General features: G+C 33.4%; 1 protein-coding gene across 1 annotated transcript; it reads left to right on the top strand.

The window, feature by feature from the left end:
• Positions 1-459: 459 nt before the first annotated feature.
• On the top strand, positions 460-7,501 carry LOC114749540 (probable magnesium transporter NIPA4). Its single transcript, XM_028938038.1, has 9 exons — positions 460-1,262; positions 2,095-2,151; positions 2,926-3,016; positions 3,099-3,259; positions 3,347-3,474; positions 3,584-3,721; positions 4,578-4,670; positions 5,920-6,025; positions 6,962-7,501. The coding sequence occupies exons 1-9, from the start codon at positions 1,121-1,123 to the stop codon at positions 7,069-7,071; spliced, it is 1,026 nt and encodes a 341-aa protein (XP_028793871.1). The 5' UTR covers positions 460-1,120; the 3' UTR covers positions 7,072-7,501.
• The last annotated feature ends 5,605 nt before the right edge of the window (positions 7,502-13,106 follow it).

Here is a 13,106-nt window from a genome sequence, read left to right on the forward strand (position 1 = left end):
TTCATATGGTTTCATCTGGATATGACTGGTCTTGGAGTACCATAACGAACCGACAAATTTAGACCGATGACTTGTAAGAACCAAATAAATTCTAAAGCATGATTTTTGTTGGCCAAAAAATTCAAAAGCATGATAATTAATTACCTTTTGCCTGTCATTTCATTTTGCGTGACATTTCTTTAAATACAAACGCGTGACATTTCCTTCACAGATGTTCTGTCCAAAACCGGTCGCGATGAGTCAACCACAAATACAAAATTTATTTTATTTTTTTACAATAATTTGATTTATCAAAGCATTTTCACTCTCTAGTCTCAAGCCTATACCTTTTTCCTTTTGGGCATTTTATTTAACTCTGAAACGAAATTAAAAAAATCGTGAAAGATATTGCAAGATGTTCTTTGTTTTCGGTGGGGAAAAGATATTGATCGACAATTTTGAAGCTTAAATCCAGTGAAGACGGCAAAATTCTTGATTTCTTCAATGTTTCTACTTTGGATGACGGCGCGATTTACAATAATTATAAGAAGGTAGATTTGGAGAAGAAAGAGAGTGTGAGAAAGTGGGGTCGAGATTTCGTGTTGTTTTCGTGTCACAAAAATATAGAGAGAAGAAGGATACGGATCGGGAAAAAGATATATATATATATATATATTTATATATATGCACATATATATCCGGAGCAGAAGACAGGAAGAAGGAGGGGGTCAAAAATCATGGAGTTTTTGTTGTAGCACAGTATTCATCAAGCTTTCTGTACTCAAGAGCGACCTTGCGAGAGAGAGAGAGAGAGTAAACCCATTTTCTTACCCTCTTTTATAATTTTATTTTCTTTTTTTATCCCTTTCTTCTCTCTCTTTCCTCTCTGTGAGTGTGGTGTGCAATACATTTCCAAATCTAAGGAACCTCTCACATCACAGCTGTATCATCCACCAAACTGCACTGGCAGAATTTTTTTTGTTTCTTCTTCAGATTTTGGCTTCTGAAGCTGCTAATCCTTGTTTACTTCGAAGATCTACTCGGTATTATTGACCTTGTTGGAGTACCCCTGTGGTTGGGTTGGGTTGGGTGCTGGGAATTCCAAGCATCGTTCTGCAAAAGTTAGGGTTGGTTCGTCGCCATGACGGGGTGGCGTGAGGGGATGTCCTCTGATAATATTAAGGGCCTTTGCCTCGCGCTGTCGTCTAGCTTCTTTATCGGTGCCAGCTTCATTGTCAAGAAGAAGGGGTTGAAGAAGGCTGGTGCTAGTGGAATCAGGGCAGGTATGTTTTCTCAAATCTTCATTGATTCTAGACATATGGGTCTTCATTCCGCAATTTAGCAGATATTGGAGTACATATGGGTGCGTTTGAGCAATAATGCGATGAGGTCTAGTGGGTCGCGAGTGAATTGGGTTGGCTGCTTGAGATTTCTTTTGCTCCTTGGTCTGATCGTGGATCAGATGGAAATAGGGAAGGGATAGTGTCATTGACATGATAAAGAACATTTTCTTCTTTGGAAGAGATCTTCCTATTGGACAAGTGGGTTGTATTAGAATTTTTGTGATTATTAGTAGTTTAGTGATTTGATATGCCTTTATGTATGTGGCTTCAAACTGACTTATTTGGTCATGGACGGGTCGTGTGATTAATCTCACACCCAGAAATTAGGTGCTAAAATTCCTTCATTTGCCCTATGTTTGTCGGCTGATATAGGTGTATCTAGTTCATGTTGGAAATTTGGTTCATTGGATGTGAGATCTGCACCGAACTAGTCTAACATCAGAAGCTTTGCATTTCCATTTAATTTCGTGTGATGGGAGTTTAAAGTGTATGCATTGTTTTGTTCAGTTTCATATGTGCTTGTGCCTGTGGTTTTTGAGCACACAAATGCTTCAATCATGTAGGTTGGGAGATGTTACTGTTAGAACTTGTCTCTTTACTAGTTGCATAACGCATGTATATGTCTCTAGCCTTTTCACTTTCTGTAAGGATGCATATCATATCATTTGCATCTACGTTAATACCGTGCTTATGCTTTGTTATATTGGTTGAACGTCTTTGCAACGTATTATGGGTTATAGTGACTGACTTTCTAAGTAATCTTATTTGACAGGAAGTGGAGGCTATTCTTACTTATATGAGCCACTTTGGTGGGTGGGCATGATAACGAGTGAGTTTGTACATGATTCTATTTGGTCACGGATTGGCTATAAATCGTGTGCTGGATTTTTTTTTTTTTTAATTTTATTGTTTTAATAACGATAGTTTATATGATTCTTATGATCTTTTGGGAACTAAATTATGTTGGGAGGAAAGTTGCAGTATTAAAAAATGAGCACTAAAGCTGGGAGGACTCTTATCACATTGTTACAGACTCCTATATTATTTACTTTGCATGGATAACCAGTAACTACTCACTAATGCGCGAACACCATCTAATCACTTATTCCTACCCAGATTTCCTCAACATCCGTTTGGTTGCTTTATGTGTGAATGATTCTTTTGTACCCTAACAAATATTATGGTGCTGCTGCTCCTATATGAACTCATAAGAATGAGGTAGAAGATTGATTCTTGCTTGATGATTGATTTGGAATCTGATAATTATCAACCTCAGCGAAGCCAAATTTGCTATGGCTATGGGGTATGCCATACTGAAGCTCTGCAAGAAGATCAGAAGGCAGACTTCTTTAAGAGAAGGGTGGGAATGGTGGAATAATTGAAAAAAAAATAAAGTGATATTTCTACTTGCTAATTATCTTAGAAGTGGATGGAGATGGCAGTGCAGCTACTAGACTTTTTGAAATATTTTGAATTCCTTGAAGAACATTTAACAAACTCAAAGATACTATCATTTTCGCAGACCAGTTAGTTATCTTAATTGGCTGTAGTTAATGATATTAGTTGGAATTTGTATCCTAACAGGCATTTGCAATTTCAACAGTGATTGTTGGAGAAATCGCTAATTTTGCAGCTTATGCATTTGCTCCAGCTATATTGGTGACCCCACTTGGTGCACTCAGCATTATTATCAGGCATGGAAAAAAAAAAAAAAACTAGCTTCATATAATTCCTCACATCTAGGTGGTAAATGCTGATTGTGCTGTTCCATTGCAGTGCTGCACTCGCTCATATTATTTTAAGAGAGAAGTTACATGTATTTGGCATTCTTGGTTGTGTTTTGTGCGTTGTGGGTTCTACAACAATTGTCCTCCATGCACCTCAAGAACAACAAATTAACTCCGTCATAGAAGTATGGGAGCTTGCTATGGAGCCTGGTAACGGAATTCCTGCCTGAAATAATAATCTCTTATTTATTATTTCACAATGAGAGATAATAATCTTTTTTTTTTTTTTTTGGGCAGGGTTTCTCATTTATGCAACCATCATTCTAATAGCTGTCTTAATTCTCATCTTCCACTTCGTTCCACTATATGGGCAGACACACATTATGGTTTACATTGGTGTTTGTTCCCTTGTAGGTTCTATAACGGTATGTCTCTTCCTCTGATTGACAAGAAGTTTCTAGTATTCTTTTCTTTCCTTTTTTTTTTTTTTTATGTCATATTTTTGGTGTTTATTCTAAAGCTATTCCTTGCCAGGTCATGAGTGTTAAGGCACTTGGAATCGCCATAAAATTGACTCTGTCTGGGATGAATCAACTAGTTTTTCCCCAAACATGGGCATTCACTCTAGTTGTGACCGTTTGCGTTCTTACCCAGATGAATTATTTAAACATGGTAATTTTTTTTTTTTTTGGGCTGCTTCCAGAATTCCTACATTCATTTTATGTATCATGAATGGACAAATTCGACTTTCCTCTTCGACTTTTCATTAGAGTTATCCCTGTCTTGTACTTTGCATATCTTCATGCTTTTTTTTTTTTTAATGCTTTTTCCACATTATACATGTTTATCCTTTTCGTGTTTGTTTTGGTTAAAGGAAAAGCCTGTCAGTAGAAGTTAATTTTCTCCTCTTCTGTAACCTCGAGGTCTTTGAATGAACTTCTTTTATTGATTATGTAATTTATTTTTCTCAACTTAACCAATGAAAGAGCTGATTTGTGCTACTGCCTAGTGTACAAGAAACCAAATTTAAATAAAAATGGACAGGCTGATCGTTTGTTTCAAGATGATAAAAGAAACCGCAAAGACTTGATAAAACATGAGCAAGTAGGTTTGAAGACATGGAAGAAGTATAGCTCTTTCGTTTCTCACTTGGTTTGGAAACCTTCCTTCTTCTGACTTAATTTGATTAACCACTTAAACAAATTTCATACTTTCGCCCAGATACCATGACTCAGAATGTTAAAATGGATTTCAAAGCATCCTAAATCGTTGTGGGTTGATTAGTTTTGGCCAACTGCATAGAAGAGTGGGGCAGGGGGAGTTAGAACCTATTGTGTTTCAAACTCTTGGTAGAGAAGTAGGTGCTGGATGCTGTTCTTGTTACCACTGTTAATATTGATACTATTAATTAAATAATTAAATAATACAATGACTTCTACTTATTATTGTCTTTACTCTCCTTTTATGTTTTGAATGCTGGTGCTTCCTGTATGACTTCTCATGTGATAAATTCATTTGTTGAATTCAGGCATTGGATACCTTCAACACTGCAGTAGTATCTCCAATATATTACGTTATGTTCACATCATTTACCATTGTGGCTAGTGTTATAATGTTTAAGGTAAGTATTTTTTGCTCACTTATTAGTTTTGGGCTCGACAACTTGATTGGCCACCTGTCTATCGAAGGATCTTGTCAATGGTTATAGTTCATCTTTAATTCATCTATGATGTCATCTATTGATCCTACTGAAAAACACATTTGAGAGACAGGGGAAAAATAGTGATAATGATTAGAAATATTATTTCAATAATATGTAATTAGTAACAATAAATTTATAATTAAAAAAATCAAAGAAATGTAATAATATCAAAATACATTTTAATGTCTTGATGTGTGTGTGAGGTGATGATGTATTATTCGGCATTACATTTATATTAGTGTTTTTTAATTGGATAAAATTTTTTTGAGTAAACTTTTTTTATTTTAAATATATACAACAAAATTAGCCGAGTTGGTTTTTTTTTTTTTAATTTACTTTGAAATTATATTTTTATTTTTATAATAAGTAGAAAAAGTGATTAAAGAAAAAACTAAAATTTTATGATAGGGTGAGAATGTGGGAAGTACATTTTAGTTATTTTTAAAGAGTACAATCTTATTAAAAAACTTTAATATATGCTGTTATATTTTTCGTTTTATATTTTATAATTTTTTAATGATAAATATAAAAAATAAATATGGTTTTAATTGGTAGTTTGTTGGAGACTTTGAAACGTTAGTGGCGACTGATAAAAAATTTTAGGAAGAGGGGTCAAATACAAAATTTAAGAGTCAGCGAATACATAATTTAAACCAAAAATTATGACTTTATGAAGGCATTAAATACACGTAATTGACAAATTCCCCGCCCTTAAAACCCAGATCTTGAGCCTGTCCTTGCCAATTGTGGGTCCTCTATGGATAAACTAAAACGAACCTATGGAAAAATTGAGACACAGATTATTGTTGATTCAAGCCCCCCCCTTTTTTTGGATAGGGTATGAAACTATTTCCCTTCTGTACCATGAACAAGCAATAGTACACAATCCTTTTGGACACAGAGTAGGGCAACTTGTTTTTTCTTTGTATTTTATTAACCCCCCCCCCCCCGGAAAATTTTTTTTTGATGAGATGTATTTTATTACTTTAAATCACCTTGTTCTCACTTCTCAGTGTTATGCTAGTACTTAGTCCATGAAATGAGTAGTATCTGCTTTTTACTTGAATTTTATGTATAAATGTATGTTCAAGTTTGACTTGCGGTGTCTGTTCACTGGTTTTCAGTTTAGATGACTGATCCTTGATCTAACTTACGAATTTGATATCAGGACTGGGACAGACAAAGTCCGACACAAGTTGTCACAGAGATGTGTGGATTTGTGACCATACTTTCTGGAACTTTTCTTCTTCATAAGACTAAGGATATGGGTGATGGTATGCTCTGTCAATCTTACATGTTTATCTCTGTTTTCTTTTTTGGTAATCTTTCATCTTTATCTTTAATCATCAAGAAAGTTGTCCAAAGGAAAAAGAGACTCGTTGATGTGGATGTGATTTAATTTGCAACCTCTTGTTCACGGGTGTAGTCAGGTCAAGTCTAACTTGACCTGTAATCAAGCTAAAATTTATGATCAAGCTCTCAATCATTTGGTAAATAAACCAAGTCAAACAATTCACCGACACTAGCATCTACATATACTAGTTAAATTAATTGAAAAGGTGGTCATTAGCAAATAGCTCTTAGTTTTATGAATTTTCGCATCCCAACAAATAGGTTTTTCTATTTCCCCCATACTAACAAGAAGTCGTTTGGGCATTCCGATAATTGACATGTTAGCACGGGGCAAAGGGAAGTTTACGATATCGGTTATGGGATGTCTGGGTGGCAAATGAGTTGATGTTGATATAACAACAAATGCAAGCCTTATCCTTCTTACTGAAGTCAGCTACATACATCATATGATATCATTGAGCTCTATCAATTAATGAATTTACATTGATAGGAAAAAAAATAGACAAAAAGATCTATTTGTTGGAATGTAAAACCATGTAACAGAGAAAATTGAGTTGTTAATATCATGTATTTATTAAGTTCGACTCATTTACTCCAACAAGCTCAATATTTTACTCAAGTTTATTCTTGTTATAAACAATTAGAGCTAAAAACAATCAATTAAGGACTCGAGTTCAAACAACTCTAGTTCATTTGCATCATTGGACTGATTTATGTGCTCTTGCTCTCATACTGACATCTTTAAATACAATTAAATGTGGGTCTCACCTGTTGCATGGAATTCGAAGTGTAGTGTGCTATTCATGACTTAGGAATGGGATATCTTTGTATAAATCACATATATTGATAATGTGTAGGTTCACCAACAACATTGCCCGTCAAACTTCCTAAGCATTCAGAAGAGGATGACTTTGGTAATGGTGAAGGGATTCCCCTAAGACGGCAGGAATCCTTAAGAGCAACATGATATAAATATATTCTTTTTGACATGCCAATTCTCATACTTTTGTCTCTTGGGGAGGGACCTTGTGAAGTTCACTGTGGATTTGGGATATGGAACAATGACAGTTTTCCATCCCCACACCATCATATATTCATTTTGTGATACAGTTGGGATATGGAAGGATGAGATTATCCTGTCATTGTTCTTTTGGCTTCCCTGATGATTATTGATGTTGCCTTGTACACCTCTCTCTAAGCTCCACACATCAGAAGACAGAGTCCAATGTAATTTTCTGCTCCCCGATTATTATTATTATTATAGTGTATCTCACTTAAATCCATGTAGCTCTGTACCAAATATTGAAAATGTTGTTTATATTCTTATATACATTCACTCTTTGCAATCATTTGCGAGGAGTCAATTGAGACTCACAAAAAATGGGTTTATTAATTTAGTGAGTTTTATTGGTTCCTTGTATCTCTATCTGTGTATCTAGCTTCTCAATTGTTTTTAATTTCTAGTATTTGCACTTATGATGGAATTTACTAATACTTAAAGACCTGGAAGCTGAATTTTAAGGGAGTAGTTTGTCATTGACGAAGCTGTTGTCATCTCTTATAATTAGCGCTCTCATTTCTTGAAGTACAATGATCACTGATTTAGTAGTACTTCAAAGCCTAGAAGCTAAATTTCAATAGAGTAGTTGCCACCAATGAAGTTATTGTGGTTATTTTGTATAATTAAATTTGTTATTTTTCAAGATGAAATAAGCATTAATTTATAGTCATTAATTTATTAACGCTTGAAAAACTATAACCTGAATTTTAAGAGTTTTTACTATGGAAGGTTTTATTGTCATTTCATATTAGTTGGTAATTGCTAAAGTAAAGAAGTTATTTCATATATTTTGAAATTTAGTAGTTATTCTTATATAAAATTAGATAATTAAGTTGTTAATATTAAAAAAATTAATTAAATTAGTTATTTGTAATAATTGAGTGTTATTTTTCTTAAAATATTTTTATTAATTATGTGTATTAGAATGAAAGCTTTTTAACATATGTAATCAGGGATTATTTTGAAAAAAATGAATAAATATGAGAGACAAAATAAATTGATATCTTATATTTAAAATCAAATTAAATTTTTAACTTGTTTTATATTTGTATTTAGGAAATATTTTGTGTACTATTATCAAAGGACTTTTTTTGGCCTGAATTATCGAAGGACTTTAGTGGCCAAGTAGTTATATCATATTCCACCTTGAAGATGACCTCAATTCGAAGAAATCTTCTGCTATTGGTTCAGAGCTGCGGTGAGAAATGAAGTTTTTATAAGAATCATGCCATTTCGAAGACATTCTTGTTTTATCTCAAAAACAAGAGAAGATTCCACTCTTTTTTTTTTTAATGTGGTTTTCGAATATCTCCTTCCCATTGCATCAGGAGTTGACTTTGGTATTGAAATAACCAAATACTACCTCCGGTCCTTATTATAAGACCCCATTTGACTTTTTGTTTGGTCCTAATTATAAGACCCCAATCCATTTGTCTCTCATATTTATGCATTTTTTTTCTAAGATAATCCTTCTAATAATGATAGTTCTAGCCAATATACTTAATTAGCAAGGATATTTTTGGAATAACAACACTTATTTATTACAAATAACTAACTTAACTTATTTCCTTAATCTCCTCAAACAAGTCACTGGGTCTTATAATTAGGACCGGAGATAGTATCACTTACATTCTTTAAATACTACCTCTGCTCCTAATTATAAGAGCCAGTTGACTAATTTGAGGAGATTAAGGAAGTAAATTGAGTTAGTTATTTGTCCTAAATAGGTGTTGTCTTTCCTAAAATATTCTTGCTAATCAAGTGTATTAACTAGAACTATAATTATTAGAAGGACTATCTTGGAAAAAATTGAGTAAATATGAGAAACGAAGTGGATTGGGGTCTTATAATTAGGACCAAACTAAAAGTCAAACAGGGTTTTATATTAAGGACCGGAGGTAGTACTTTAGATTTGGAAGTTAGTACCTCCCGTTTTTAATACAAAGCACAGTGAATTAATTTGGATAGATTAAGAAAATTACTAAATTACTTGTAGTTATAATCTTTCTAAAATATTTATGTGTAATATTGATTATATACCGACTTATAAGTGAGAAAAATTAGTTTGGAGAAAAATAATAAACATAGATACTTTAAAGTAATTTAGTAATTTTTTTAATCTCTTCAAATTAATTAACTGGGTCTTATATTAAGGACTAGAGGTATTAACTTCCAAATATGAAGTATTAAAAAATAGTAGTGCTTGTCCTTAATATAAGATCTAATCCATTAATTTAGAAAGATTAAAAAAATTTAAAAAATTATTTAATTATTTTCCAGTTCTTAATAAACGACCTAATTGTTAAGTGAATATTTGATTTTAAATATAAGAATTATTTATCATATTTATAATTTTTTTTTACTAAATTCTATAGATACTCCCTCAAATAATCAAGTAAGTGAGGAAAGAAGAATATAAGAAAAATGATTATGATATTTTAAGAAAAAAACATTGTCATTTTTTTTACAACTAATAACTACCTAACTCCTCAATCTAATCAAATTAGTTAAATAAAATCTTATATTAAGAACCGAAGAAGTAGAATATATTTATATAATCTCTCTATGATACTTATATTCCAATCACTAGATTATGGGCCTGTTTATAAATAAAACAAATTAGTTTTAAAAGAACAATAGATATAAACATTTTTAATTAGTGTTTATTTAATTTTTTAATCTCCAAAATCAATAAACCATTGATTTATATTAAGAACCGAATTCGAGCATTGGAGAGGAAAATCAATAAATATTGCGGATAAAATGTGTGTTTAATTTACTTGAAAATTAATACTGAAAATACTTATTTAATAGCTAGCAATTGATGACTTCTGGCTTGTTAACAAATAACCTGTCACTCTGCAATTTACTTGCCAATGATATATTAATGCATACAAGTATGTGAAAGTTCCTATTGGAAAATGGCCTGACCATACACATGCGTGTCTCTTCATAATGTTTGATTGATTTACAAGTATTGATCGATACAACTAATAAAAAATATCCCTAAAGTTAAAGTAATCAATGTCATCACTCATCAATTAAAAGAAATCTTAAAGTAGTAGAACACAGCTGCTATCCTTTAGTCTTTTGCTTCAAAAGTCCTGAAAGGGAACCGCAATGTGTTGATTTTACTCGCATTTCTCACAACAAGACTCCAACTTTAATGACTTGATGAAGGCATCTGCACAGCATGAAAGCGGTGGTAGAAGCCTTTAAGAACCAAGCTAATGAAGTTCGATAATGCGTCCAGCTTACATAAAAGACAAGGATTGTTGCTTTAATATATCAGAATATGGAACTTCTAATTATAGTATAGTGAAATAAATGACACATCATCACAATGAATGGTAGATTAATGAACCTAACTTCAAAGCAACATTAGAACAATCAGAAGTGTTGCTATCTAGCTTATTCACAGATCCAGCGTCCAAAGTTGTGCAAAGTCCACTAGGTTGGAAGCAGCAAAAACTGCAAGGACTTTCATGTGCCAGGCTTTGTGCAACTACTACCCATGACTCGGGGGAAAAACGAGGAGACCACTGTCCCAAACCTCCACCACTGGCAAATTAAGAGAGCTGCTAAAGGAATGTTGCCAAAGTAAACGAAACTTGCTACCGTCAGGCCTCTCATCATTTGTTGTACAGAAGTTATGTTTCTTTTTGCAGCGGATGTCAATTTTTCTTCAACACATATACTATTCCCTCAAAGGATTTATTTGGAACAAGATTTGGCTAAAATTTATGTATTTGCTATCAGATACTCTAATAACTTGAACTTTTTTTTTTTCCCACCACAACGTTACATAATTGACCTTGCAAAGAAGATTTTCAACTTCCAATTAAGAAAGCTGCTAAAAGAATGTAGCTAAGAAACTTGCCACTTCCAGGCCTCCCATAATCTGTTGCACAACTGATTCAAATACTTCGACTCGGCAATATAACTTCTGGCCATACATAAAGGGCACCTATACTCACTTAAGAGGTTTTTTTTGTTTTTTTTGGAGTGAAACTTAAAGAGGATTTATTTGAACAAAATTTGGTTAAAAATGTTTAGGTAATCAGTAATCAACAATCTGATTCTCTCACTAAAAATAAAATTTGAATTATTTTTAAAATAAAGCAGTACATGACTAATATGCCTTTATCCTGCAAGACGATAATAATAAAACCCTTAGTAGTTAGTATCTTAAAGAAAAAAGGGTTCTGGTTCCACTATGGATCAACCTCATGCCTCCTAATTTATGTAAGGGTATAAGAGTTAGGTAGCTGAACTGCTATGACCAGTTGTCATAAAAGAACGATAGAAACCACTATATAAATAACTCTAGCATATACGATAGAGGTGTGTGAAATAATAGAATACCTTTCACCTTGATTTCCATCAAAGCACACTGTACGGAACTAATATTGATTCTATAGCAGACTCAATTCTTCAGCGACACATGTACAATCCAACTAAAGAGGTTTACTTAAGACAAAACTTGGGTAAAGTTCTTTAGCTGTTTGTTATTATGTCCTTCACTGAAAAAAACATAATAATGGACTTGGTATACAACACAGCATCACATGATTCACTCTTAAGAAAAATGCTTTCCCCCCACAAATCACAAATTTATTTAGGACAGACCTAAAAAGAGATGAGATGGATACTCTCAGGTGTGCAGCAAGAGTGAAATGCAAGAACTACATGCCTTAAAATGTTGTATTTTAATGTTAAGACTGCTCAAAAGGCTTACAATCTCTTCGAATAGCCTCCAACTTTCCAATCATCAGAACCTACTCTTACAACCAAAACAAACAGGATCATGCAATCCATGGCACAGCAGATCTCAGTTTAGTCCTTAACTGCCTTTTAGCGCTATGAATTCATACGCAGATATGGTAGTAAAAAGAATGGTTATGTCCATTGCAAACGAGTATAAGATTTAAGGAAAAAGAAAAAGATTATGGTGAAGATCTATGATATTCTGTAAGCAAGTTATTGCATTTTACTAATTTGTCTGCAAGTTGTTTCTTTTTTACAAACAGTCAGAGTCCAGGCACAGACAGATGATAGAAGTAAACAGTATAACAGTTATTATTTTAGAAGAAAGAGAAATAAATTTCACAAAATGAAGACGAAGAAGAAGAATGAATAATACAGGATTGGTTAGATTACTCATCAGATGTTCCCAAGCATCTGCAAGAGACAGAAAGGATTTCCAGTCACAAAATATTTACACAGGATGATGTTGGTCTTAAGCAAACGAGTAGCTAGAGTGATGAAAGGAACTACCACCATTTAGGCCAAAATTTTTTTTAAAAAAATGATATTATTAGTCAGATGGCCAGCCACAATCACTACCTTCGCCAATATCATTTGTACATATGTACCAGACTCAAAATTCATTTGTTTAATTGACCCCGTGCTAAAAGTAGACAAGTATTAATGATGTGCTAACATACCTACTTGCTTGATTATATTGGCTTTCACATCGGAAGACTAGAATCTCGAATGAGGATTCCCATACATAGTTCGTTAGAGGAAGCTCCACATCAAAAATAACACGCAACCAACAAAATCTAGATGATCCAAAACCAGCTACTAACCAACGACGGCCAAAAAGTGAACGGGGGGAAAACCATTTGACGATTTGCCAATCAAACATATTCAAGCATTTCTGAGGAATCAAACAAAAATCTTAATGGGTGACAAACAATCAGATTCCAAGATTGAAATAAAAAAATACGCGTAAAAATAGGTACCTTTGAGACATGAAGTGTTCTTGGAGAGACAGCTTGAATGTCGCAAAGCCTCTCTCTTGCAGGGCTCTTGCTGGCGGAGGCATGTTTAGGGAAATCAGGTAGCTTCAATGTATGACAGCTATGAATGGAGCCTTCGCTGGCTTCGATTATGCTGCAGTGATAGTGGTCGTCGATGGCGGTGGAAGCCAATGGAAA

This window comes from Neltuma alba, unplaced genomic scaffold (genome assembly GCF_004799145.2).
Source record: "Neltuma alba isolate B1F8T4 unplaced genomic scaffold, ASM479914v2 tig00006085_pilon, whole genome shotgun sequence".
NCBI lineage: Eukaryota > Viridiplantae > Streptophyta > Magnoliopsida > Fabales > Fabaceae > Neltuma > Neltuma alba.

Excerpts from the sequence above, each read along its gene's own strand:
- LOC114749540 (XM_028938038.1), top strand. The coding sequence starts at position 1,121 with ATGACGGGGTGGCGTGAGGGGATGTCCTCTGATAATATTAAGGGCCTT. Across the intron at positions 3,260-3,346 it reads GGAGCTTGCTATGGAGCCTG|GGTTTCTCATTTATGCAACC; the intron begins GTAACGGAATTC and ends TTTTTTGGGCAG. Across the intron at positions 6,026-6,961 it reads GACTAAGGATATGGGTGATG|GTTCACCAACAACATTGCCC; the intron begins GTATGCTCTGTC and ends GATAATGTGTAG.